The 26,458-nt window shown below is 37.0% G+C and overlaps 1 protein-coding gene across 10 annotated transcripts; it reads left to right on the forward strand.

Annotated features, from left to right (window-relative positions):
* The first annotated feature begins 271 nt into the window (after positions 1–271).
* CEP78 (centrosomal protein 78) lies at positions 272–24,542 on the forward strand. 10 transcript variants are annotated; one of them, XM_064403078.1, is made up of 17 exons: positions 272–403; positions 2,556–2,832; positions 3,044–3,219; positions 3,870–3,942; positions 4,452–4,555; positions 5,324–5,498; positions 7,272–7,385; positions 7,625–7,689; positions 10,395–10,503; positions 11,101–11,118; positions 12,068–12,203; positions 13,135–13,180; positions 14,202–14,345; positions 18,892–18,969; positions 20,377–20,543; positions 22,317–22,470; positions 23,724–24,542. In XM_064403078.1, the coding sequence occupies exons 2-17, from the start codon at positions 2,580–2,582 to the stop codon at positions 24,249–24,251; spliced, it is 2,340 nt and encodes a 779-aa protein (XP_064259148.1). In that variant the 5' UTR covers positions 272–403; positions 2,556–2,579; the 3' UTR covers positions 24,252–24,542. The 10 variants fall into 10 exon arrangements, with proteins under 10 accessions (XP_064259148.1, XP_064259152.1, XP_064259150.1 ...); XM_064403082.1 differs by having other exon boundaries at positions 318–413; XM_064403080.1 differs by having other exon boundaries at positions 323–423.
* Positions 24,543–26,458: the final 1,916 nt, after the last annotated feature.

Here is a 26,458-nt window from a genome sequence, read left to right on the forward strand (position 1 = left end):
ACCCTGTTGGGGTTCAGGCCACCTGGCTGTGGCTACTGCGGTATATCAAAACGTTTCGCCACTGTGGAGCTTTGCTGACGGAACAGTGCCAGCTTTATCCTAGCGCTGCATTGTTGGCTTGTGGTTTGTTTTATGGTTTGTGTGTGTGCGGTTTGGGCTTGTTGTTTTCTGGTTTTGTTTGTTTGTTTGGTTTTCGTCAGGAAAGGGAAGCGGTACTCCCCTGAGCGGTACTGTTGCTATGTAACACCCCCGCTGTCGCGACGGCCGGGCGCGGCCATTTTGAACGCGGGCGGGGGGGCGGCGGCCAATCGGGGGCCAGCCTCGCGCGCCACGCGGCGGCCGCGCCAACGGCGCCGGGCCCGGGCGAGGGGTGCGGGAGCGGCGGTAACGGCGCGTACAGCGGGTAACAGCGGGTAACAACGGGTAACAACGGGTAACAGCGGGTAACGCTGCGCCGTGCCGGTCAGCGGCGCCCAACGGCGGTAACGGCGGGCCCGCGGCGCGGAGGGGGAGCGGGGTGCCCGCGGAGCGGCCCGTAGTCGGTTCCGGGAAGATGGGGCCGTCTGGGCCGGGGGCTGCGAGTCCGTTGTGGGCGCGGGAGCGACCGGCTGGTGCCCGTTCCGGGCCGCCTCCGTCGAGCCCTCGGGGTGTTGGCGGACAGCGCCAGCCGCCTGTTGATGCCCCCTCAGTGGTGTGTGATCTGAAGTGATTCAGGGAGTCAGTGTCGGTCTTGAGTGTGTGCAGCATCAAAGCCCCGCTGGTTTTATCCCGGTGCTAACCGGAGCTGTCTGTAGCTGGGTGCTGCTTACATTCTTGAACGAGTTGTGCAGCACGTCCCGTAGAGGGTGCCTGGCCGCGGCAGACCCCAGAGTGAGCGCGGCCCGGCCTGCCCGCGTGCCCCGCAGGTCGGCGTGTGGCCGTGGCTGCTGCTGGCGGTGCTTTTGGGTGCCGTTGGTTGCCCACCCTGTATACATTTAGGCAGCTGCTTGTTTTAATCGCTACAAACTCGTAGCTTCCCGAGCTTCATAGCGTGGAGCTGGATTTTTCAATTTTACTGTGCGCTTTATATTTCTTGTTATTTGTTGCCTGCTAGTGTGATTTCTTGGATCGGTCTTGAGTAGGTAGTTATCACCTGCATACATTCTCAGAGCCTGTCAAGCCAAAGGTGGTATCAGGTTGGTGGTGTCACTACCTTCAGTGCAGAAGAGTTCAAATTTATATAGTTTTCCATTCGGAAAGCATTGTGGATCTGATTGGTTTGTCCCTATTTTGTCTCTTCCTACAAGTGGGTTAAACGTCAGCAATAGGGCCAGGAGCTCCTTTCTTCAGTTAGAGGTGTGCTGTTAAGGTGTTGCAGTGAAAACCCCCATGAAAAGAATATTGCTTAAGCTCTGGAGAAAAAAGGCTAATATTTTGCACATTGATATGTTACCAGAAACCATTGGTGCCTTAAAACTGATGATCATTTTCTGAACCCCAAGTGTTGGATTATAATTCAGTCATTTCTGTTCCTGTGGCCACAGTGTGGCCATTAAATACTAGAAAATTAGAGCTAAAAAAAGGTAAAAGGGTGTGAACGAACTGTATTATTAGAGTTTATATCTTCTTATATTTCTAGTCATTCAGATGCTAACAATATATTATTTTTCTAAATTATGCTTTTACAAATGGCTGTCCTCCCATGCTTTTATCTGTTCAGTATACCTTGTCTTAATTTGACATACAGAATATTTGAGAAGATTGGTTAAGGCTTTCTGGTCTGTGACGAATAAGAAAAAAAGTTTGCAATGTGAACAGTGTTTGGTATCCTGTGTGGAATACTTAATGCCATCCTGAGTATAAATAATTAAATAAATGTGTCTTCTAAATATACTGACAAATGTTCCTATTGAGACAGTAGAATTACTTAACCCTTAATAGCTATGTCATAGCAGTATTTAGAGATTCTGGAAGTTAGTAGTGTTATTCTCTGTTGGTACTAAAGTATAACAAAACCTTACGCCTGAAAAGTGCTTATTGAATTTTACTGGATTATGTATATCTGGTGTGCAATAGCAAAAATATTTAGGGAATCAAATTTTATTATGTACGATGATAATTTAGACTTTTAACTGAAGTAGTAGAGAAGTTCACAACTAGTTCTGTATGTTTCCCTTGATGGTGGGTCCAGGAGTGTCCAAGGCTTTTTGGCAGACCTTGATGCTACAAAGTTGAATCTTAAGATGAAAACAAGATCTCTACAACAGTCAGTGCTTAAAGATCAGGGCTTTTGTGTTCTTGATATACCTGTTAGAGTGAGGAGAATAAAAATGCAGATGAGTTGTTTTTTGGTGTTTAGGGCTTTTCTCCCCAGCCCTTTAATCATTCAACTTTACTTGCACAGGTAGTAAGCATCATAAGAAATAAGATTTTTAGCTACACATTAAAGATGTGTATACAGTCTTTAATGATTGTAGGAGCATTTTCATGTTTTGGATATGTGTGTTGAATTGGCACTGTGATGCAAGATATACATTGAAAAAAAAGTTTGTCTTTTTTCCTGTTTCTTATTTTAGAGAGAAATTTATCACGTAAAAGAAATGATTGAGTCAGTCAAATTAAGAAGACGGTGCATGCTGGATTTCTACTCACATTATGAACATCTTTGTCAACTTCAAGGCTCTCTCCCACTGAAAGCTGTGAAGGCTAACGTGACTCGTGATGCTATTGATCTGGTTGTGGATCACATCGAAGCTGCTGATTGGGCACCACTTCTAAATGCTCTCAGGCATAACAAGACTCTGACTTCTATTGGAATAAGAAGTTTACATCAACAGGGTCTTGAAGAATCAGGTCTGTATAAAAGATAAGTATGTTGATGTATGCATGTTAAAACATGTTGCATAAAACTTCTGTGTGATTGAATACATGGGGGGAGGAATTGTTATGCCTAAAGAATTATTAAAATTTAAGAAAGTCACAAAAAAAGGAAGGTATGATTATAATTGCTTTTAAGCCAATAGGGACTGGATTTTACTGATGCGTAGATTTTCTTTTTCACTAGGTGTTGAAAGATACAAAACTTACTTTAGAAGGAGAATTCCAGCAACTCTATCAAAAGACTTGACTGGTCAACTATGCAAAGCTGTGAAAGGCTGTCTCAGTATATCGGATGTACTAAAACATTTAGAACTGCAAGGTTTGCTCCTGAGGGAAAGAGATCTAGCACTTTTAACAAAGGTGAGACTATAACAATGTGTACAAATACACAGTACATATAGTACAAAATACACAAATAGTACAAATAAATTGAAAATGTGCCCAGAACATTTTCAACTAATCTTTGCATGTATTTGTTGCAGAGAAGGACATTTCTCTTCTAAGATACCTTTGTGTAGCCTTTACATGTACATATAGAATGATTCTGCTGAGACTTTTAGTATAATTTGGTCTTAACTGAATGTCGCAGAAACACGAGGCTTACTAGAAAGATCTTAGCAACATCTCTGCCATGTGCTTGAGGCGTATGACTGAAACCACTGTCCATGTATGTGATAGAAGGAAAGTTGTGGGACACCAAGGATATTAAAACTGATCTTCAGATGTGTTACTGAAAAGCTCCAGTTTGCTCATGACAGGCTTCTAGGGAGAGAGGTTGCTGCTTGTTGCCCACAGGCATGCTTCCTCTGTGCTAAAGAAATGAACCTGCTTAAACTGAAGGTTAAGGTTTGCTGGTTTTGACCTTTGTTTGAATCCCCTAGAGTTTCTTGTAAGGAATAGAGGATGATGAGCAGTCTGGGTGACTTGATGTTTGGTTCTTTTTTTTTTTTTACCTTTTCTTTTCAAAACAACACTGATAACAACAGATAACAACTTGTTTTATTCTTTAGGGCTTGGCCACAGCTTCATCTCTGGAGAGTGTCTCTTTAGCCCACTGTCCAATTGGAGATGGAGGGTTGGAAAGTAAGTTCAGAATCAAAACCTGTACTTTTCTCTTTTAAGTTTCCAAATAGGTAAGCAAATTTTTCAGTATTTTCATCCCTGTTTTAAATTTGTCTATGGAGATTATAAGAACAATTTTTACTTTATTCTGCATAACTCAGTAGCATTTAAAGACTTGAATTTCTTCACTTCAGGCTAGTAAATATCCATACTACTTTACAGTGATGTTTATACTTTTATCTAAGCAACATTTGTATTTCTTTACCCTTTCCTGATTTAAGTTTCTGTAAGTAAACTGAAATGAAATATTTTCTGGCTTGTTCCAATATTCTTTGCTAAACATTTGCAGTAGAAACGTATAAACTTAGAACACATTGATTGTATTTAAAATATACTCTGTATTTCAGCACTAGTTCTTTGTAAAAGCTTTTGGCTGTTAAAGCTGCCTCTTAATAGGCCACTGAAAAATCATGTTCTGATAATATGGAAATGCTGTGTGTAGATAACATGCGTGCTTTTGTTTTCTTCAGCAATCTGTCAGAGTATAAAGAATACAACTACTATCAGATTTGTAAACTTCACAGCATGTAGCCTCACATGGCGAGGGGCAGAACATATAGCAAATTTATTAAAGGTAATTTAATCAATTTTCTTAGAATGGAGTGTTTGTAAGAACTTTATAAATTTAATTTTTTACTTCTGCTTTAAAGCTGAAAATCTGTTAAGGCACTTCATGAGGAGCTTGTGTGAATACCAAAATTAAGTGTATGTTCTTACTGAAGCTGTGACTTTGTATGACAAAAGTAGTTCAGTTTACTGGTGTTGAATTTAAATTCGCTATTTCTGAGAAAAAAACTCATAAATAATAAAGTTTTTTTTTAAATGAGGGTTAGGCCTATAAATGTCTGACACCTGTTTTCAGGGTGCTTCTTTCATTGTCAGTAATTTTGAGAAATGTCTCAAGTATGTTGAAGCACTGGGTAAGAATAATCAAGTTTACACTTTAGTTGCTGCTCATTAATTGATCAGGAGGTTTCTGCCTAGTACTGTGTTTTAATTAGTGTTAATTGTGATTTCTGTGAAAACACAAAATTTTGTAGTATGTATTTCCTAGTCAAGGTGTCTTGCAAGTGTCTGTCAAAAGAAGATGATAAAATACTTTGTAGCCAAGTGTAATAATTTGCATTACAAACTGGACAGTCACAACAAATACAAGTTACCAGTAAGGTTTAAAAATTAGTTATGTTTCTTGAACTCAGGAATGGTGTACTTACACCAGCTTATTTCTCTTATACCAGCATTCAAGCCATTGAACATGGTTTACAAGAAAAGGTAACTTGTGATCATGTCATCAATTATGGCTTTGCCATTTCACTCAGTAACAACTTCTTTGTTTGCAAAGCACCAGGCAATAAGAAGACATGGTGAAGCTTGGGTTGAAAGCCTACGTTACAGGAGACCTGACCTTGAATATATGACAGGTTTGAGGCGGATTACTTTGAACTGCAACATGCTTATTGGAGATAGAGGAGCAAGTGCCTTTGCAGACTGTCTAGGAGAGGACCTTTGGCTAAAAGGTATTACTAAGTCTTTTACTAGTGAACAGCAGAGTAATTCAGGACTTTCCTTATATAGTAACCATAGACATACTGATGTGTATGTATTGAGATATTTCATATAATGTAGAACTTGGCCTACCCCCACAAATTTCCGATATACCTCATATCTGGTTATTACTAGTTGATGTAAGGATTTCAGCTAGACCTCCATATCTCTATATCTCTACTACTATAATTTCTACTATCTCTGTGTCTCACTACTGCATCTCTTAAAATATAGTAGTCGCAGGTAGAAGACTTAAAATTATCAGTTATAACAGTTGCAGCCAGAGGAGTAACTTACTGTGTAGCTTGGGAAGAGTACTCCTTTTTTCCAAAGAAATTTCTCGTCCTCTTTTGAAGTATCCGAATACTGTTGTGTTATCTAGTATTGTCCTTCAGTATCTTTGAGAATGAATTTGTTCTACAGTATATCTATTACTACATCTAGTAATTATGCAAAATTACTAATGGTGCTGGTGTAAATCATAGCATTCTATATGTGGAATACCTTTTTTTTATAGTTTTGTTTTCTAGTTTAAGGCAGATCTGCAGATAACATCCATACTGATGGAAGAGGATCAGATTAGAGAATACTTAAACAAACTGGATGATCAGCAGTCCATAGGCCGTAATGGGATGTGTTCACAAGTGCTGAGGGAGCTGATGTAATTTTGAGGCCACTCTCAGTAGTTGAAAGGTCATGGTGACTGGGGGAGGCGTGCATGAGGACTGGAGGAGGATAGCTAGTGTCATGCCTATTTTCAGGAAGTCTTGGAAGAAGGACCCAGGAAACTACAGTCTTACTTGGATCCCTAGAAAGGCAAGGATGTGCTGCCATCTAGAGGGACCTCAGCAGGCTGGATAAATGAGCTGATGGGAACTTCATGGAGTTTAAGAAAAGGAAGTGCAAAGTCCTGCACTTGGACAGGAATAATCTATGCACTAGAACACACAGGGTTGTGTGGCTGAAAAGCAGCTTTGCAGAAAGGGTGCTGTGGATCCTGGTGGACAATAAGCTGCCCATGAAACAGTGGAGTGCCATTGTAGCAAAGAGGGCCAGCAGTGTTTGGGGTGCATTAGGCAGAGACTTTGTGAGCAGGTTGAGGGAGGAGATTCTTCCTCTTCACTCAGCACAAGAGGCCATGGAATCTGCAGTACAGGAGGAGACTGGAGCTACCAGAGAGAGTGCAGTGAATTGCTGCTAAGAAGAAGGAACTAAACCAGCTCTGATTTCAAAAAAGTCTGAGGAAGCTAGGGGAAGAAAAGGCTTGTAGAAGAGAAGGCTCAGAGTGGGATCAAGGTGTACAAATATCTGAAGGGGGGATGTAAAGGAGATGGAGACAGACTCTTTCCAGTGCTACCTGCAGAGAAAGCAAGATGGAGTGGGTAGAGATGAAAACACTCGAGGTTTTTCTTCAATGTGATGAAACCCTCTTACTTGGAGGGTGACTGAACAATGCCACATGTTGCCCACAGTGGTTGTAGGGTGGTTCATATTACCTTCTCTGCAGATGTTAACAGTAATTCCTTAATGTTGAAAAGTTCTAGTTGTCTTCTTTGAAAGCAGTACTCCTGTTATTACATGCTTGTTATCATCATGTCCTCAGTTTTCATGCTTCATGTTGTATGAAATAGAGGTTTCCAGCAGGATTAATTGTTTTAGATATTAACTATTAAATTAAATTACTAACTAAATGCAGTACTACCTCCACTGATTTTTTTTCTTTTTTGCCTCCTTAAACATTTTAGCACTTGATTTGCAGCAGTGTGGAATATCCAATGAAGGAGCAAGGTCATTATTAGATGCTCTTCAAACTAACACAACATTAGTGGTACTTGATGTAAGGAAAAATCCTTTAATTGGTATGTATCTGTGTCTGCATTTATTCTCTTTGTGTGGTTGTTTTCTTCAGTAACTATATGGGGAAAGGTAAACTGCTTTTAAGAAAAAAAGAACATGCCACGATAATTTACTAAGCATTTTTAAAATGAGAAAACAACCAGGATAAGTAATATGTACTTATTATTCAATTATCTGTTTGCTCACAAAAAGAATTGTCTCTTACAGAAAATTCTTAAAAAGGTGTTTTAATTCATTCTAGGTCATGTTCTGATGAAAAAGATTATTGAAAGAGTTCTCAAGAATGGAAGCAGTGCTGACTCAGAGGTATGTTTTATACATTTTGGAATGTGTTTGGGATTTTCTTTGTAGCTTCCATTGCATTTATTTTTTTAAAGAATGACATGACTTTTTTCAAAATGGATCTAAAACAACTATTCTCATTCTAAACAGAAGTTTAACTCAGTAGAAATTAAAAAAAACCAACCCCAAAACACTATCTAGGGGGAAACCTAAAACCACTATGATGAAGATGTTACTGTGTTGGGCTTTCTGTATGATTTCTTATGGAATTAAAGCTGTCACGTGTAATAAAACTTGGATATATATTTAATGAAAAGAAAAATAGAAATGTGTGTGTATTTGGGCATTACCATAGAATGTTAACTAAATATTGCTCCAGGACTGCTGGAGGGCTTTCTACTACATAAGTCCTTGTCAACATGGTAATAACTTCTAATTAAAAAGAAGAAGAAACCACAATTTGAAATTTAGCACTTAATTTATTTTAGAACTTATTTCTTGTCTCTAACTTCTGTAACCAAAACTTTTTAAAGCAGACAGTCCTGCTCAGGACTGTCCTTTCAATGCAGACCATCTATGAAAACAGAGTTTGGTTAAAGTATATTACCCCCATTCATCTTTGTCTAACTGTCCATACAGAGTTCACAGTAATATACATAAACTGAATATCTAGACCTATAATATCTATTATGATTAGGTATACTGTTGAAATATACAGAAATCTGATTCAGTTCTCAAAGGAGTCCCAGCAGTTCCTGTGTTAGAATATACTCTTTTGGTTTTTGAGAAGACTAAATAAAGACAGAGCTTTGGATGTATAGACTGTCTAATAAGCTGAGAATTTGTGTATAGAATTTCTGGAGGATTAATACAGTTCCCCACTTCAATCTCTAGAAGACCTTTTTTGAGAAGTTGAGGTTGGTTGTGAAGAAGTACTCTTTCTGCTTGGCAGATAGGATTAAAACTTACAAAATATCACAGGAATCACATGAAAATAACATCTGCCTGGAAATGCTAAAGATAATTGGAAAGCCAGACCATGGAAAGAAGCAACTGTGGGAAACCTCCCATATGCTAAAAGATGGCTTGACTCGAGACATTAGTTTTATATTCAGCCAGTTAGTGTGGTATCTTAAGTTTTATTGGCACTGCTAGTAATTCTTCATACTTCATTAACAACATGGATGAAGAAATACTTCCACTGGCTTGCTATGTAGCTTTGCTTCTTCTGCTAGTCACAGCTGTCTTTCCTTCCATCCTGCTTTGTGTAAAAAGTGGATGTTTGTTTTTCAGTAGCGTATAGTTGATTCTCTTCTGGACTGTTTTTTTTGGGTCTGCAAGACCCCCAAAAAATTAGCAGTCTACTGCTAATTGATGCCTTTGCTAAAACAAAAGCTATATATTCTAGCAGCACTGTGTAGCAGTATAGGGAACTGTAATCATAGATATGAGCAAGTGTAATAGGTGGTGAAAGTTTGTGTAGTTTCTGAGAGACTAAATAGCTCAAGAGAAAATCCATTGAAGGTGTCTACAAAACAGGATACTTTCAAAACACACTGGGTTTATATTTTGGTGTCTTTAGATGCTTATATGTTGTACAACGACAGCAGAGACGAGGCAGGCTATGTGCTTGATGAACTTTTGGTTTAACCTAGTAAAGCTGCACTTTTAGGTGTCTAGCAAAACAAAATTAAAATGAATTTTGCCCCTAGAAGCTTGCAAATTAATTTTACTCTTTCTGGATGTGTTTTATTTTAAAATTATCAATTTGCTTGCACAGGGACCACATCCACTTGGAGACACAGCAGAATTTATACAGGGATTAATTGTATCCAACGTGAAAAGAAAAATATTTTCTTGACAATGATAAATTTGAATTAAACTTAGTTAGTTAGAGCACAGTAAGGGCATTTTAATCATTGTGATGCTTTAGATAGAAATATCTCTGGCATACTGTTTCTAGTACTCTGATGTGGGATTTAGGGCTATGTGAGGCAAGCTTTGTTAATGTCATCTGTATTTTATTCAATGACTGCTCCAGCAGATCCTCTATTAGTGATGCACATTGAAAAATAAGTGCAGAGTAATTTTAGGATATCCTATCTACCAGGAGTAATTAAACTTTTTATCAGGGCAAGGGAAGCCTTTAGGAATAGAGCTGTTGCTGTAAGGAAATGAAGTTTGAAGTACAGCTGTGACCTTTGATCATCACTATCTCTTAATTTTATTTTGGGGCTTTTACTTTGTAAGGATGAATTTTCATTACAGGCAAGTAAAAATAAACTTTGTGGGTTTTAAAATACTGACTTTATCAGTAATACAAAATCACATTAGGGAAGCTTTTATTACTCTGGAGAGCTTTGGTCTGAGCCAGTCATTCCTTTCAAGCCAGTTGTCTGAATATGAAATGCAGAAGCCAGGGTTGCCTCTTTATAGGGTGGATGCTGGGGGATTTTTTTATAGAATGAGAACTGTTTTCCATAGGAGAAGGGATAATTTTGGATGGGATGTTGTAGTGGTGTTTTGGGAACACTTTCTGGTAATGTAGACTATGATCTGCTTAAATTTGAGCCTTGTGAGACTTCTGTTTCTTCTTGATTTTACAGCTTACAAAGTTTCCTGTAAGTTCTCTAGGTCTGACAAACTACCTTTAATTTTAAATAAGCACTTCTTCAACTGTCAGTTGCTAAACAGATTTATTTTTCTTTAACAAATAAACCCAATTCTAGTTTAAGTGGCTGGTGTCTCCGTCTTCCAAAGATGCTTTGAAAACTAAGCCAAAGAAAAGAACTATTGTCCTAGGAAGTGGTCGGAAAGGAAAAGCTACTATTCGAATTGGTAATTCTTTGTTTTTTCTGCCTATAGTAGATTTTGTCTAGCAAATTTTATCTTGATGCTGAAGAGCTTAAATTAAAAAAATGTGTGATGTGTCTAAATGTTAGTGTTTTACAGAACATTTGTCTTTAAAAAAATGTTTCTTCTTAATGTTATAATGCATCTTCTATCATCTTTGGTATCTGTAGGAAACTTACTCTTGTTTCTAGTGCTGCTAGATACATGGCTGGAAAAATGGTAGGATATGCTGACTTTAAAATGTGTGGAAGCATTGCACATATTTATTCTGTGTCTCCACAAGCTTTCACTTCTGCAAAGCTTGGCAGTAGTAAGTTGTCTAGTTCTCCTGGTGTTGTAACCTTTCTGTAGCAGGCTGTCCTCTGCCAGAACAAACAAACATGCATTTTTTAACTGATGTATGAAATGTTCTAAGATTTTTTTTTAACTTCATGTAAACCTATTATAAAGAGTATGTTAAAATTACTTGCATATCTTGAATATTTATGATTAAGTACTGATAGCTATGATACTAAACATTTTCCAGTAAGCTACTAAAAATTTCACTGTAATACATTTCACTGTCTCTTGTCTTCACTCTAGTTATCTGGAAGCAGAGAGGTAAGTGATTAGGGTCGTGGTGGGAGACAAAAAATGCCTGGCAAATGTGGAGGGCAAATGTGGTTGTGGAGGGTCTTGTGGTTTTTTGTCTTTTTTTCTGTTTTGGGGGTTGTTCGTTGTGTGTGGGGTTTTTATGTGCTTTGGGGTTTTTTTTTAAGAGATGGAGGGAGTTAAGGTGAAAATTATCCTATTTATTATGTTCAGAATGAATTGAGATTTTAAATCCTATTAACTAAGTGATGCATTTCTTTAGCATTACAAAAATCAGTTATTTTACGGATCGCAGAGAATCAATAACCTTAGTTCTCTCTAGTTTAACTGTAGGAAATACAAGGTGATTTGTTTTCCAGACTTACCAGTGTCTGGCTTAGAGAGAATGTGAGGCTCCCCTTGCCCTGATAAAAAGTTTAATTACTCCTGGTAGATATTCTGATGATGATCCACATTAGATTTCTTTCTGAGTCTACTTTGATGCTGTATGATTTAAACAATAACAAAAGACCAGACCAGTAAACCCTACTTTTTCTTATTAGTCCTCTGAAAGGAAGTGATCTGCATGAATATCAGTTTTATTTTTAATTATTTTACCCATAAATAAAATAATGTTATTCACTCTAAAGCCACTAGAGGGCAATTTGAAACTCATAAATGCCTTTACTGTCTACATGGATGGTCTAAAACCATCTAAACCACTTTTGCAACAAAGCTTTGCCTCCATTATTGAAAATCAGCTTGTCTTGTGTCAACCTAACAGCAGTTAAGTATACTGTCTTATAATCTCAAGCTTTGGGATACTTTAGCAAAGTTAGATTGAGTGGCAGATTTCCTACAGTCGTTATTATTACACAGAAAATTTTATGAACAGTAAGCTGTGAATTCGCATGTGAATTCATATGAATAATAAGGTATAATGAAGTCTCTTTTCTTCTGGTCTTGCTCTTCAATTCAGGATTATCGTCTAAAAAATCTGTAAGTCCTGGGAAAAAAAATTCCACTGTGAGAGAGAGTTACTCACCAAAACCACTACCACCAGGCACAAAGGGCTTCCTTCCTTGGCGGACTGCAGAACGTGCAAAGAGAAACAGGTGAGGTTTTCATAGTACAAGGGAAAATAAAAAACTATAAAATTTGCATGATAAATACAGTAGAGAGCAATGTTAGCTTTTTAAAATATGATTTGAAAGTTACAGAATGTCATCATAGTTTTTTTCTGTTTTTTTCTGTTTAAATCCTCCTTTAAATTCTGAGGATTTTACATAAATTCTTCTCTAGTAAGGATTTAAAATACATAAAAATACATGATAGCCATAGAAATATTCATAAGCAGCAAAAAAACCCACCACAACCAAACCTACCTTGTCTGCTTGTTCTTTTGTTAAAAATGATTTATCAAATGTATCATAGCTGAAGAGGCAAGTTCGTGTTCTAAACTTGTAGCATAGTTAGTTTGAGATCCAGTTCATGGTGCTTAGGTATTTTCCTGCCTCTTTTTTCTGCTTCACCCCGCCCAATACCAGCGTAATTGTTGTGATCATCTAAGAGCTGTAAATTAAAATAAAACTGAAAAAAACTTAACATGAAAGCTGTCTTTTGAAACAGTTCTTGTTTGTTTTTGTTTTTCTAATCCTTTCCCTAGATTTCAGGCCTCTGAAAATGGAGACTATATAACTATTTAAACAAAAAAAACTACTTAATGCTCTATTGCAACTGTGGTTATTAAGCTTGTTTCCCAAAATGCTGAACACCAAATTCTCCTGTTGACTTCAGTTCAAAATAATTAAGTAAGATGCCTATTGAAGAAATTAATGTTAGCATTCAGTAGTGTTGTTCTAAATCATTATTAACTAGGGAGTACTAATCAAAATGAGAATGTAATGAGGCTTAAAAGGATGTAGTGCAGTGTCTGATGCTGTTTATTTACTCTTACTGCTTTGCCTGTGCTAGAATCTTGTGTTTGGAACATTATAAATTTACTTTCCTCAAAAGTATGGTTTTGTTTTTTTTTTCGAACTTCAGAGGCAGGGCAGCGGATTGTGCTGGAGAGTTGCCATTGAAGATTCAGGTACTGTTTCTCTCACACACTGGTTTTGTTTTAATGGGTAGCTGCCTAAAAAAAGGGGAAAATTTTCTCAACAGAATCTCATTGTCTGAAAGCTAAGACTGGAACATACTTTTGAAGATTCTCACTCATAGGAGTGAAAAAAAGTAGTTTACATCAACCTTTGGTTGAAGCTTCTTTGATACTTAGTTTACTTCCATTTCTATCTCTGTATTCTTTGGATTATTAGTTTTACAAGTTAGCTGAGTTGGATTATAGGCACAATCCCTCCATAAGCAATAAGAATAACCAGCAGCATTTTTTTCCTGAATGTTTTCTGCACTGTCTTTCCTGTCTTGGATTTGGGTTATATATTTGTTTCTGCACCTCTCTGTGAGCTGCTCTACCAGCAGAGGAAGAAAAACCCCATCTTTCTTCCTGCTCCTTTGTATCTCATTTCCATCACAGAAGCATCTGATGGCTTCAGAAGCCACCAGTTATACTCTGTTCTCGTATAGGCTTCTTATGGATTGCAGTCCTTTGGGAAAACATGGACTGGCACAGGATGCCTGTGGGCAGCAGCTCATTTGACATGGGTCCCTCTGCTCTGACATGGGTCTTACCTGGCTGGAATGAAAGTGTTGGCTCCACCATAGAATGCCCTTTGTGCTCCCAGGCTGATGTTCCCTCTGCTTTTTCTCACTCTTTTTGTTCCCACCTCTTGTGCTTGTCTGGTGTTTTTTGCCTTGCAGTGAGTCAGCTGAGACTGGCTATGTCCTGTGTGGTGCAGCCCTGGCTGTGCCTTGCAGGGGCTGATTGCTGCTGAATCCTCACCACAAATACGCAACATAGGCACACATAGGATTGGATATTGTTTTCTGCAAATTTATTACAAAATTGTATGGCTGGGCAATGTGTATACATTTTAAAGGACTTTGGGAAACAACTGTATTTAAATTAAACTTTTGATATGATTTGATCTTTGATTTTTACTAAACATTTTAATGCTATGAGTGGGCATGTTTTTCTTTTCTGCTGTAACTAGACAGGTGTTCCTGTGAAAGTGACACTAGAACGTGCTTCTACATCTGAAACTGAAGACACAGAAGATTTAGAGGATGTTAGCCAGCAGACTGATTTGTCAAAATTGTTAGATAAGACTGATGTAGCACAATATCAACAGTTACAGGTAAGAAGCATGTTCAGTGCCTTAGACTCCCTAAAGGCAAATTATGTAAATTAAACTATGTTTTATTCAGAAAATTGTAATTAAACAAATAACCAGTTTTGGAGCAGGATTTCAGAATAACTTAATACAGCTGCAGTATATGTAATTTCTCTATTCCAATTTTGCATCATAGTGCACAGATCTTTTGATCAGTGTTATTGCCTGTCGTATTTCCTTTATAAAAGCTCTTATTTCTAAGAGCTAAAATATAGAAATGACTGTTGTTTAAAAATAATTACAAGAATAACTGAAAGTGTTTGAGTTCTATTTTATAATTGAGCCTAGTAAACTTTTTTTGTTTTCTTTTTATTCCTTCTACTTCTTCAATACTTAAAAAACTTAATAGTGAAATGGATTATTTTTGCAAATGTCTTGACTGGGAATGTTCTTATAAAAGTAAGGGGTGGAATAAAGGTATATATCAGTGGCTCTGTAATGCTGCTGAGGTAGTTTACCACTATTATAAAGTAACACCCTCATGCAGAATAAATGAGTTAACTGTTTCTGAAGTGTTAAGATTTTAATTCTGTTCAGAGAAACCAATGATTACTTCTGTAAATAAGATCTACAGTCAGTGTGAGTTTGCTGGTTGTTGTGAGAGGACCACATTGGGTGAATATGCTGTTTGTTTGTGTAAATATTGGACTGTATACCTGTCTTTGTGTAAGAGGAGTGAAGTTAAATTTTAACTTGCAGTAGGTTTATTAGTAGTGAGAATGTTTAGGATGGGATAGAGAGAGTTGTGGAAAGCAAAGGGACTGTACAAATACTGCATGAATAACTACCAGCCTTTTCAGCTGATGTATACTTTTTCTTTAGACCTTCTTTTTCTCCCTAGAAGAAGGAAGATTTCAAGGTTTTCATGTGTTGCTGGAAATTAGTTTTACAGCAACTTTTACTGTTAGTGTGCAATGTATTGACATTGCGCTGTATGGTGGCTTCAACACTCCTACCAAGAGCACTTTGTCTGAAATTATGGAATTCCATGTCATGTGCAAATTGCTCCAAAAACCTGTATACAGGAACTACTGTGCTTGCAGAAAACTTCTGATGTATTTATTCTTGCTGTTTGGAGATGGAAGAATATTGTATTCATGACACACAGCAGAGGCAGGCAGTGTTTTGTGCTTTGGGGGAGGGTTGTCATACTGACCCTACTACAGCTAATACATTGGTGTTAGCTTAGTACTACATGTAGGGCAGCTATGAGGGGGACAATTTATGATTAATTTGAACTTCCTTGGAGAGAAACCCACAAAGTTTGGCAACTTACCCCAAAATTTTGATTTTTCTGCACTTGTAAAGGTCCAGATTTTCATGAAAACCAAAATACTTTTTTAGGGTATGGTTGCTTATCAGATAGCACCAATAAAGCAATGTGCACCTGATTCTGTGCCCCACCCATTGTTTCTGTTACCTTCACACAAAGCAGGTTTCACATTATGGCAGAATCAAACTATCAAATTTGCCCCACTGAATTGTCTTTTTTCCCTCTGTCACTTAGTGCCTTTTCATTTCTTGCTTCAATCTTTTTCTCTTGTGTCTTTTTTAACATTTGTCTGATCATAAGGCTGTCATTAAACAGCTGTTACTGTGCAGCAGCTTGTGAGGAGAAGTGCTCTGAGGAACTGATCCAACTGAAAAGTAGTCCAGTGTATTTGGTGGTAACAGACATTTCAGTAAATGGGACAACCAGTTGTGTTAGGGCAACGATGGGAGTGTAGAGTGAGAGTGGGAATAAACAGTAAGAGGTAGGAGTTCCTTAAACTGTTGCTTTGTCAAAAAAAAGCCCCAATGTAACTGAATGACCAGACTTTCACTTAAGTATGCAAGTCTTGGAGAACTTTTCTACATCCTTCTGCAGAAAAAGGGGCTTGAAGCATACTACTTAATGAAACAAGTAGTACTTAGTTGTGTTTTCATAAAGAACAAAAGGAAAAAGGCTTGGCTACTAAAAGCCTAGTCTGCTTAAATGAAAAACGAGAACTGATAAATATTCTCTACTTCCACTAGAGGGAATCAAATGTCAGTTGGTTTTCATGAAGTATGTAGTTGAGGTAATTCCCATACTTTTAAATTTTAACTAGGGATTTAAATGGTGAACTTCACCCTTAATCTAGTTATCAGGGCAACTCTTTCTACATCTCACTACTTTGTGAATTGCAAAGTAGAGATTGCACTGTAACTGGTTTGGTTTTTTTAAAGTATGATGCAGTCAAATAGAAGAACATGGCTGATCAGTTACTAAATTTTTTTAAATATAATTTTTTAAACTTCAGTTTTATACCTCTGTCTAGTGTTGAATAGACATACTGCTTACGGTAATTCTGAGGGCTACCTATATTTTTGGTATTCAGTTTCATCCTAAAGTCTATCAGTGCGGTCTTTCTGGGCTGTAATACTTGAAGGCTTAGTCTTGTAGCTTGGATGTACATTTAACTCTCTGATATCAATTTTTTTTTTCTGCACAGAGACTAGGGCATTGTGTCAACTAGTGAATTTCTTAAAAGCAAATCAAAGATTAAAATGTACATATACTTTTAACATAATGGTGACAAATCTTTAAATGCTAGCTTTGGTATTGCTTATGAGGAGATGCAAATGCAGTGTTCAGTTTTGTAATGAACTCAGCCCATAACCATGAAATACTATGTACATCTAAAGTATGATAAATCAAGTTTAAACATCACTGCAAAACATCTACATTTCTGTTTAAAAATCATAATAATTTGATTACTGTCTAAGCCATTGACTTTTAACATTACAAACCAGCAATTTGAAGAAAAAGGTCAGTGCTTTCATCTTTAAAATTATGGAAAATCCATCCAGAACAAAAATACTAGAGAGCTATGGTTTCAAATGTAGAGTTCCTAGCCTACCTCTAGAAACTTCAAAATACAAATAATTATACGTATGCACCTGCACTGTAAATGGAAAGGTGAGAATTCCTCATTCTGTGATAGCTAATACTGATCTTCAAAGCTGGGTTGGGGGATTTCTGGTTACCTGTGAAGTTGTCAGTGCAGAACATTGTGGTTTCTACTCTGTCCTGTGCTTCTGCATGTATAGAGGTTTCATAGCTCCCATTATTTTCACATCTTCAAAGACAGATGGCACTAAGATTATATTTGTGAATGGTTCTCCTTAGATATAAGCTCCCCACCCTATGCCTGCAGGTTAGACATAGTGCTAAATCTGTTTTGATGCTCAAACATGAGTATCATAAAGATAGGACTAGCTTTCTACTTGCAGCATTTGCTTGGTTGATACTAGTCTAGGGATTTTAGGAGTGGGCTTCACTGGAATAGTGACAGACCCATAATCACCACTTTGAGTGGTTGTCACTAGGAGGGGTATATATCTAGAGAGTATTCTAGAACCTGCGTCTTGGAACCAGTTGCAAAAGTACCTTGCAACTTACAACACCTTTGCGTTTGTAGAAGGTTTATTTTTACTATGCATTCTGTTGCACTCTAGTCTTCTCAGTTGATTGCTTATATGAGGTGCACTTGAGGTATGCCCTTGAATAATCTTTTACTAGTAAACAAACTATTTCAGTACCACTTGAATCTTTGATTCTCTTTAGAACTTGTTGATACGATGTGTACGAAATGCAGTGTCCTGCATGTGAAAAGGAGACATTTTGTATACTGATAATTTGTATAGTCTAACTTCTGAAAAATAGAATAGCTTGATAATTTGAACAGTTTTCACCTTCTGAACAAGAAGATTGTTAAGGTGTACAAGAACAAAAATTCTTGCTTGTTTTTCTAGTACAGATGCTGTAATGCTCTACTGGGGTGCAAGAAAATGTGGTATTGCAAATCCTGACTGCTCTTACTGAAATGAAGATTTTAATTAAAATACATGTTTAGGCATCTTATGAACAAGACTAGAATATATTTATTAAGCGTTTTGGATTTGTTTTTGTTCTTGTTAACACTAAACTTAGAATTGGGAAAAGCTTTTTATTGAAGTACTAAGTGAAACCAATTAGAGTACAATTCTTACACTTCAGAATTTTGTATTCTTACAACTATAAGAAGGAATGAAGGAGGGAATAAAATCCTGGATAAAAAGTATAGTTGGAAAATCTAGATATGGCTGCTAAGGATTTCTTATTAGAGCTCAGTTTGAGCTTTTGATGATGTAGATATATTTAGTTAAAAATGATGCTTGAAAGGGAAAATAGAAGAACATACATTCTTGATGGTTATGCCATAGGCCAAAGAGACTTGGAGTGTAATTTCATGTGATCTATTGCAGTCTTACAAATCTGTTAAGTGAATAACACTTACTACTACTTCTGTCTTGATATTTTGCATCCTAGATACAAAATATTATCCTACCATGTACTGGTAGACCTCTGTATTGTATTTTTTAAGAAGGTATATTTGGAATGCCATTTGCTAGCTGTTAAGTTGTTGAGCTTTGGGGTTTTTTTTATTGCATGTTAGTCTTGACATTTTGAGATAAATTTCATGATAGTTTATCTGTGTTTTGGTAGATGGAGCTGGAAGAATGCATGGAAAAACTAAAGGAAGAACAGAAAGCTAGAGTAAAGGCTGAGGAACGATTACTAGAGGTAAAGATACTTGACTATTAACGATCTTTTAAGGGAGGCACTGCTCAGAGAATGCACTTGCTTAGGGGTAATTATCAATGACCACCAATGTGGTGGCTTCTAGAGTTTCAGTTCAAAGTTATGTGGATCATTTATTAGTCTTAAGGGCAGTGATGAAATCTGTGTTTAGTAATGTTTGTTCTACTGATTCTGTTCCAGAGCCTTGAACTCCAGCTCAGGCTGCTCTTTCAATGTTCAATTTTCTGAAACACTTATCTGGGGCATCCTGATACTTGTTTTCTCTAGAAAGTAATTAAATCTATTTGCAGTATGTACACATGGATAGATCTTTGTCTCCCAACTCATTTACCATGACTTGTGCTGAAAGCTGTGTGTCGCAACTGTTGTTCAATTTGGTTTATTCTGTACCTTTGGTTTTTAAGTTTTATTTCTGCAGGCATTAACCATATTGGATGGTTTTCCACATGTCAGTTGTTGTGAAGTGCAGTTCAGCTTTGACAAAACTGAACAATTTATCACAGTTGAATTGTGAGGTCTGTTTCCCCTCTGCTGTTGCTGACCTAAAAATATTCATCTGCATGAATAAGCAGAATTTTTTGTAGTATAGTTGAGTGTAAGGTAGTGTAAGCAGATGGATTTGGTCCTTACAGGTGATTTGGAGGGTAGTGAAAGTGGTGATATACTTTGAAATATGAGCAACAAGTGATACCCCACAGTACAGAGAGCAGACATCCACAAAGAACTCTGCATTTCTCAAAGACAGATTGTGGCCCTTTTGTGTGACTATCCCTATCTTCCTGTAATGTGATGTGCACCAGTGGGCTCTGCTGTCTGTCTGTTGTTTAGATCCTTAAATGCTTTTTAAGCTAAACACCCCTTACAAGAAATCTTCCTCTCTCAAGGCTAGACTGGTTGGACTTAGCACCTTGTACCAGGAGATGGAATAAAACAAGTAGCATTAATCTCTAAAAGTGTTTATTTTGTTGCTTATTTATCACCTACAGTTCACTGCACAATCTATAATTTTTTGTCCTCTTTTTTTTACTAGTAAAATATATTCTTTGGTGTTTACATGTCATATAATACATGCAAAGTAAAATTGTATGAAAGCTAAATTTTCCTGCTTGTACTTGATCTCTAACATCCTGTACATACTGAAGACAGTGCTAAGCCAGTGGTTTTGAGTGCCTGCAGGAATATCTATGATAGCATAGAACTGCAGCTGTGATTAAGCAGACCTTCACAGAGCTCATGTAAGTGTCCTGAAAGTGTGTGGTACAGCAAACTCTGCATCTTCTTTCATCAGTTATGATGCTGCTGTTTAGGCACACAGGTGAAGTTTGATATTTTGGGATCTTTTAAACTGAAAATGAAAGAAATGTCTTTTTTTTTTTTTTCCCCGCATAGCTGGAAATTGAAAATGCAAGATTAAGGAGTCTAAATATCTCCCTATCCGAGGTTCTTCATGCACAGTCAGTAACCAACATGATTTTGGAAGATGAAGGTGTTCTAGGCAGCATTGAGAACTCTTTTCAAAAGTTTCATGCTTTTTTAGATCTCCTTAAAGATGCTGGGTAGGTTGTCACTTTAAGTCTTGCTGTTTTTCCTGAGATCTTTCCAAAATTATCCTCACAATGAAGTATGCTGCCTGCTACCCTGCCAGATTTCTAAGTCTGTATTCTCAGAGAGCACAGGAAAATAAATTAGCTATGTACCTATTGTTCATTCTTTTCCTAGTGGCAAAAGTATTGTCTAAGTACTGTTCAGCTGAGTTCATGCATCTGTCTTTGGGAAAGATTTTCAAGAAGCCTATTCAGAAAGAATAGAAAGCTTCTATTAAAGCACGTTTCCAAGTCTTTAGTGAATCACCTTTGGCTCTTAGCATTCCCACAATATGAAAGGCTCAAAATGCAGTTGAACTGCCTTCAGAAAGTGTCCTGTTATCTTGTGCTCTCCATTCACTAATTGAAGTATGGAAATCTATCTCCAGCCTCTGTATTTTAAGTCTGTATTTATTGTTAGTACTACTACTACTAGTAGTAGTAGTAGTACTACTACTACTACTATTACTACTAGTACTAGAGTTATTTCAGAGAGAATATTGATTAACGTTTATATTGCCACTGTACCTGAAATTTGTCAGAGGATGGTTCATCCTTTCCATTTTTCAAAGAATTCCCGCTTGAACCCAATTTGTAAAGCTTGTATGACCAAGCACAACAGACTCATCCACAAGAAGGCAATAATTTGAATACGTATTGTACTCTACTCTGTGTATTCAGAGAAGCTGACAAGAAGATTTTATTTGTCCTCTCTATCTCCCACTTCCAAATTGTAGAGATATAACTCAGGACCTAAGTGACAACGGCCTCAAATTGTGCCAGGTGAAGTTTAGAAAGGACATTAGAAAAAATTTCTTCTCTGAAAGTCTGGTCAGACATTGGAACAAGCTAGCCAGGAATGTAGTGAAATGGCCACCCCTGGAAGTGTCCAGAAAACATCTGTATGTGGTGCTTAGGGGACATGGTTTAGTGATGAACCTAGCAGTGTTAGATTAATGGCACGACTTGGTGATATTAAGAGGTCTTTTTTCAGCCTTAATGATTCCCTGATTCAATGAGTCTAACTTACTGTAAAGTTCACCCTGAGGCTGTGTTTTAATTTTTGCAACAATTTGTAGAGTTGCGTTACTACAGGAGATTCAAACTTCTCAGGAAGGGAAAGATGCATTTTCACTACCTGAAAAAAAATTTCTTTATATGGGCACTATGTCTATTCATAGTAATAAGGAGATACACTGAATGTTACAGAATCCCAATCATAAAGAATGGTCTTGTCCGTAGGCTTCATGTGCTGTGCTATCAGTTCATGACTGCAACTTTCCACTTTTTACTGAGGCTTAAAACTCACATGGGATTGGTTTGGCCAACTTAGAAGCTGGCAGTCACCCACCATCATTGGGTGGGTGAAGCTTGTCATTGACATGTTAAGAGATTATGTGATTTGGAGACGTGCACCAATTTCTGCTTGAATGACAGAATTTTAATCTTTGTTCTGCCTGACATGGAATCTCATTGCTGGTGTGCTGCTCTGAGTTCAGTGTTGACTAGGAGAGCTTCATTCTCAGCCTTGTAACGCTTGTTTTGAATCTGCAGGCTAATTTGTGCAAAGACAAGAAAATACCTTCAGCTTACCTTTTGTCTTAGTTAAGATACTCTGAGCTTCACATAAAGTAATAGAAAACTATGTTCAAAGCTTTAACAGATTCTACTTCTGTTTTTGAATGTTTAGTCTTTCAAAGAGTAAGAATAGTTTGTGTGATTTTCTGTTAAATGTTTATTTTACAGGCTTGGACAACTTGCTGTATTAGCTGGGATAGACCAATCAGATTTTGGTACTTTGGGGCATCCACAAATGCATGTTACTCTCAGTAAGCCTGTGAACATGGTAAAGGAGAAGTCTTTTGAAGAAGAAAGACAGGAACATACTGAGAATAGCAAAGTAAGTCTTTATAAGTAATGCTAGAGGCAATTCTACTTTATACTCTAATGTACTTTTTAGCTGTTAATCCCCCTCTGATTAATGAAGTTATTACTGCAACTGCTTTCTGTAGCTGCATTTGTACACATCATCATAATTCAGTGATTAATGTAAGCTTTTAAAGTGTTTACCACTCAGAGCACAGACTGCAGTATTTTGTAATGTATTAAACTTTGATGGTAATTGTGTTGTTTCCTAGTCTGAAACAGGACGCTCCAGTAGTGGAATGCAACCATTCAAATTGGAAAACACCATGATAATTTTTTTTAGAAAGATTTAATAATGAAGTATAGTGCTTTTAAGAACCCTGATCTTACAGGAGAGGCTATACAATGTACCTTCTGAAAGTCATAAATTATATTGTAAGTAATTACAGTGTATATGTCCAGTCCTGATAGATTTCTCTGTGGCCATGACATGAGCTTCGAGCAACTACAAATTTATAGTATTTGTAAATATTGCATAGGGTTTTAGGTTCTACTCTATGAATTATTAGTAAACCTTGAAGATTTTTCAAAGGAGATATTAAAATTCCTGTAACAAAAAAAAAACAAACAAACCCCAGCCTTTTTTAAAGACTGTTAAAAATTTAGATGCTGGAGGCCTATAGCTACGTCCAAGTTGAATAAAACTGCTGTACCAGAAATCTGCATTCCAGTGTGTTTCTTATATCCAGAGTCTCCTGTTTTAATTTCCTAGAACACATGAGCTCTTTAAATATAATGTTAAAAATTTGGGGGTTGTTTTAACGGTGTGGAGAGAACGTCCAGTTTTGCAGTTTGAAGACTCTCATTCTTACCTCCCAATATTGGTGATTGGTTTGGGTTCTTGTAGCAGCTAGGTATTGTGGTATAGAGTGTTGAGACTACACTTCTGTGAATTTCTAGTAAACATAAATAATTGCAGGTGTTTCAGGGTGATGGATGTGATTAAGTTTTGGCTGCTTTTGTGTAACTGACACATCTCTGGTATAAATTTCAAGCTAGATGTGAAACTGTAAGGTGTCTACTGTATCATTATCATCCTAGCAATCTTCAGAAATCAGTTTTGAAAGGTGATAAAGATTGTTCAATTGCTATTACTTTGCATCATTCCTATGTTAGGTAAAAGACTGTATTTTGCTCTGCAGACTCCAGTATATATGGCAGTTGCAAAACTGGCTTTTTTTTTTTCTCTGGTTGCCTAGTTTTTTTCATTGGAGTCTTTTGTTTCAGAACAGAGCTGGGGACATCCAACTTCCTCTTGCTGACACATTTCAATCCCAGATGGTTGTGCATAATGCCTTTTCATCGCTTAAAGAAATGAGAGAACTTCATGCTGCTGGACAGCAATATCAGACAGGTTTGTGGAAGGAAAATGAAGCCCAAACAATTAACCAAAATAAAGAGAATAAGCCTCGAAGTAGTACTCCAGTATTGTCTGAGAGGAGAGTCAAACAAAATGAACAAGCAGAAGGACATCACTCAGCAAGGCAGTTGGCTACCAGTCTGCATTCATTTGCTGATTCCAGTGTACATATCAGAAGTGATGATAGCAGAATATCTAACGGTATTCCTAGTGAAAAAAGCAAAAATTATTCCTCTAAGAAACACATCCCTGTAGCAAATGAAACAGCAGCTGCAAGTAACGGAGTGAGAGGAGAGAAAGGTAGACTGCAGGTAGTAAATGTTAGCTCTGGAACTGATACTGTAGGATCTGTCTCTGAAATACAAGAAAGTATACCCAGTGTTACCAGCATTTGAAGTGGTTCTAAAATGTTTGAACTGTTCTTTACACTTGCAAGATTATGTTTTGAATGTCTCAGTATAATTAGTGTATTTTTTGTAAAATTTTGTAAACTTTGACTTTTTAAAGCATTGCATACTGCTCAGTATTCCTGTTTCATGCTTGCATTCTTTGTCACTAGATTTTTACTTTTGAAAACATGCGATACACCCAAAATGGTACTCATGAGTTTGTACTACACATGAGGGACTCGACATACGGATTTCATTATCACAGATTTTTGAGCTAATAAAGTTAATTTGAGTACAGTTTTTTCCTAGTGTTTATTTTCAGTGTATTCCAGTGGGAGTGCAGAAGTGGTTTTGGGGCAAACATCAATTCCTGCATAACCGTGTGTGGGTATGATATTCTGAAAATTAGTGGAAGTTTCAGAGTCAAAAATGAGCCCAGAACTATTTCTATAGAAAACCTTTAAATACAACCATCATTAGTGCTATGACTGAAGATCATGTTGGAAGGGGCCTCTGGAGGATGTATAGTCTCAGATTGCTCTCAGGACCTAGAGAAATGTGAGAATGTAAAACTAAGAGAATTACCTTTGTTTTAAAACTTCTGGTATTTAGTTGTCCCTGGCATCTTGTTCTTGTCCTTGTGCACAGGCAGCTGGTTTGCAGCTTCTGAAATAGAATATACTTATTAGATACAGGAACTAGGCAGGATGATTTAGGCTGAACTGGGAGAAAAAGCAGCCTTTAACTATTTTTTACTCAGTCATCTGCTGTGTGATTTCTGGAACACATAAGATCTGTAGAAATTCCTGACTGCAGTTGCTTGACAAATATGAAAAAACTCATGAATCCTCAAATTCAATCCTACAGAGCAAATAGCACAAGATTATCTTAGCTATTGCAATATTGCACTAGTAATTGCACAATGAAAGTATGTTCTTTGTATTGACTTTGTCCCTTCAGAATATTAGAAGGTAATATATTAATCTGTTACTTCTTGCATATTTTCCCAACTGCTTGCCTAATTTTTCAGTCATTCTTTGTTTGTGATTTTGGTCTGACTAAACAATTACGTGCAATCTGTATATTCAGCAGTTAAAAGCTACCTTTTTAAAATATAAAATTTTAAAGCTAATCACTGAGAAATTCTGGATAAAATTATAAATTCAGAAGTGTTTTATTTGTGGGGTTAGGAGTTAGGAATCTATTACTTGTCCCTAAAAATACTATGAAGAGCTTAGAAGAATTTATATATTACATGTCCAGAAGCAGGTGATATTTGATACCTTTCATGTTAAATGCTTGCTTTTCAATATTTGCATTTAGAGTATGAATTATGTCCAAAATAATCTTTTAAAGCAAAATTGACTAGGCAGTTTGCAATTTAGATGGGCATACTTTTTTTCAGTGGATTAATACTTAACCTTTCTTTTAATGTTAAATTAGGAACATGAACGATTCTTTGTGTTACTGGTGCTATGGTATTGCACTCTTACTGTAAGAATCTGTAGTGCATGCTTTATATATAGTCAGATCTGAAATTGGCAGAGACAATGGATTGAAGCTACTTGGGGAGAAATATTCTTTTTGAGGCTCTCATGAATACATCAGAACTTCCAAGGTTTTTTCTAACAATTTAAAAGCTCATTTACAAAAAGTATTTTACACATATAAACATATATATTCTATATATATTTAACAGTATTCTAGTAAAAAGTAAAAACATTTTTATTTTAAATTATTAGGAAACCAGTTTCTACCCTGAGATTGAATGGAAACAGTTTCATTCTCTTGCTATTAGTTAATGTTTTACATAATTGTCTGTGTTCTTCTTTGACCTAAAAGCCTGAAATCAATAGGCCAGCTATTTGCTAGAGAACATGTTGTTTACTCATAAAGCTCAATAATTTTTCTCTTTTCTCTTTGTCTTCCCAATACCTACTCTTCATAGTTCAGGACTTTGATCTCTGAAAAACAAAATAGCCCCAAACCGTTGTTTGAACCACTTAAGTGTAAGGTTTCACAAAAATTTGCTCATCTCACTAGTTCGCTGGACCAGATATCCCAGCTGCCTCCTGAAACGCTTGCCAGGTTGCTATGTAGTCAGCATTATTTGTCTTTTAATAATGACGTCCATTTTTGGTACCAGACAGAGAACTCGTACACATGCTCCCCTTGAGTGAGCTGGTTCTTTTCCAGCAGTAGTCAATCAAGGT

The sequence above is a fragment of the Passer domesticus genome, chromosome Z (assembly GCF_036417665.1).
Source record: "Passer domesticus isolate bPasDom1 chromosome Z, bPasDom1.hap1, whole genome shotgun sequence".
NCBI classification, from domain to species: Eukaryota; Metazoa; Chordata; class Aves; order Passeriformes; family Passeridae; genus Passer; species Passer domesticus.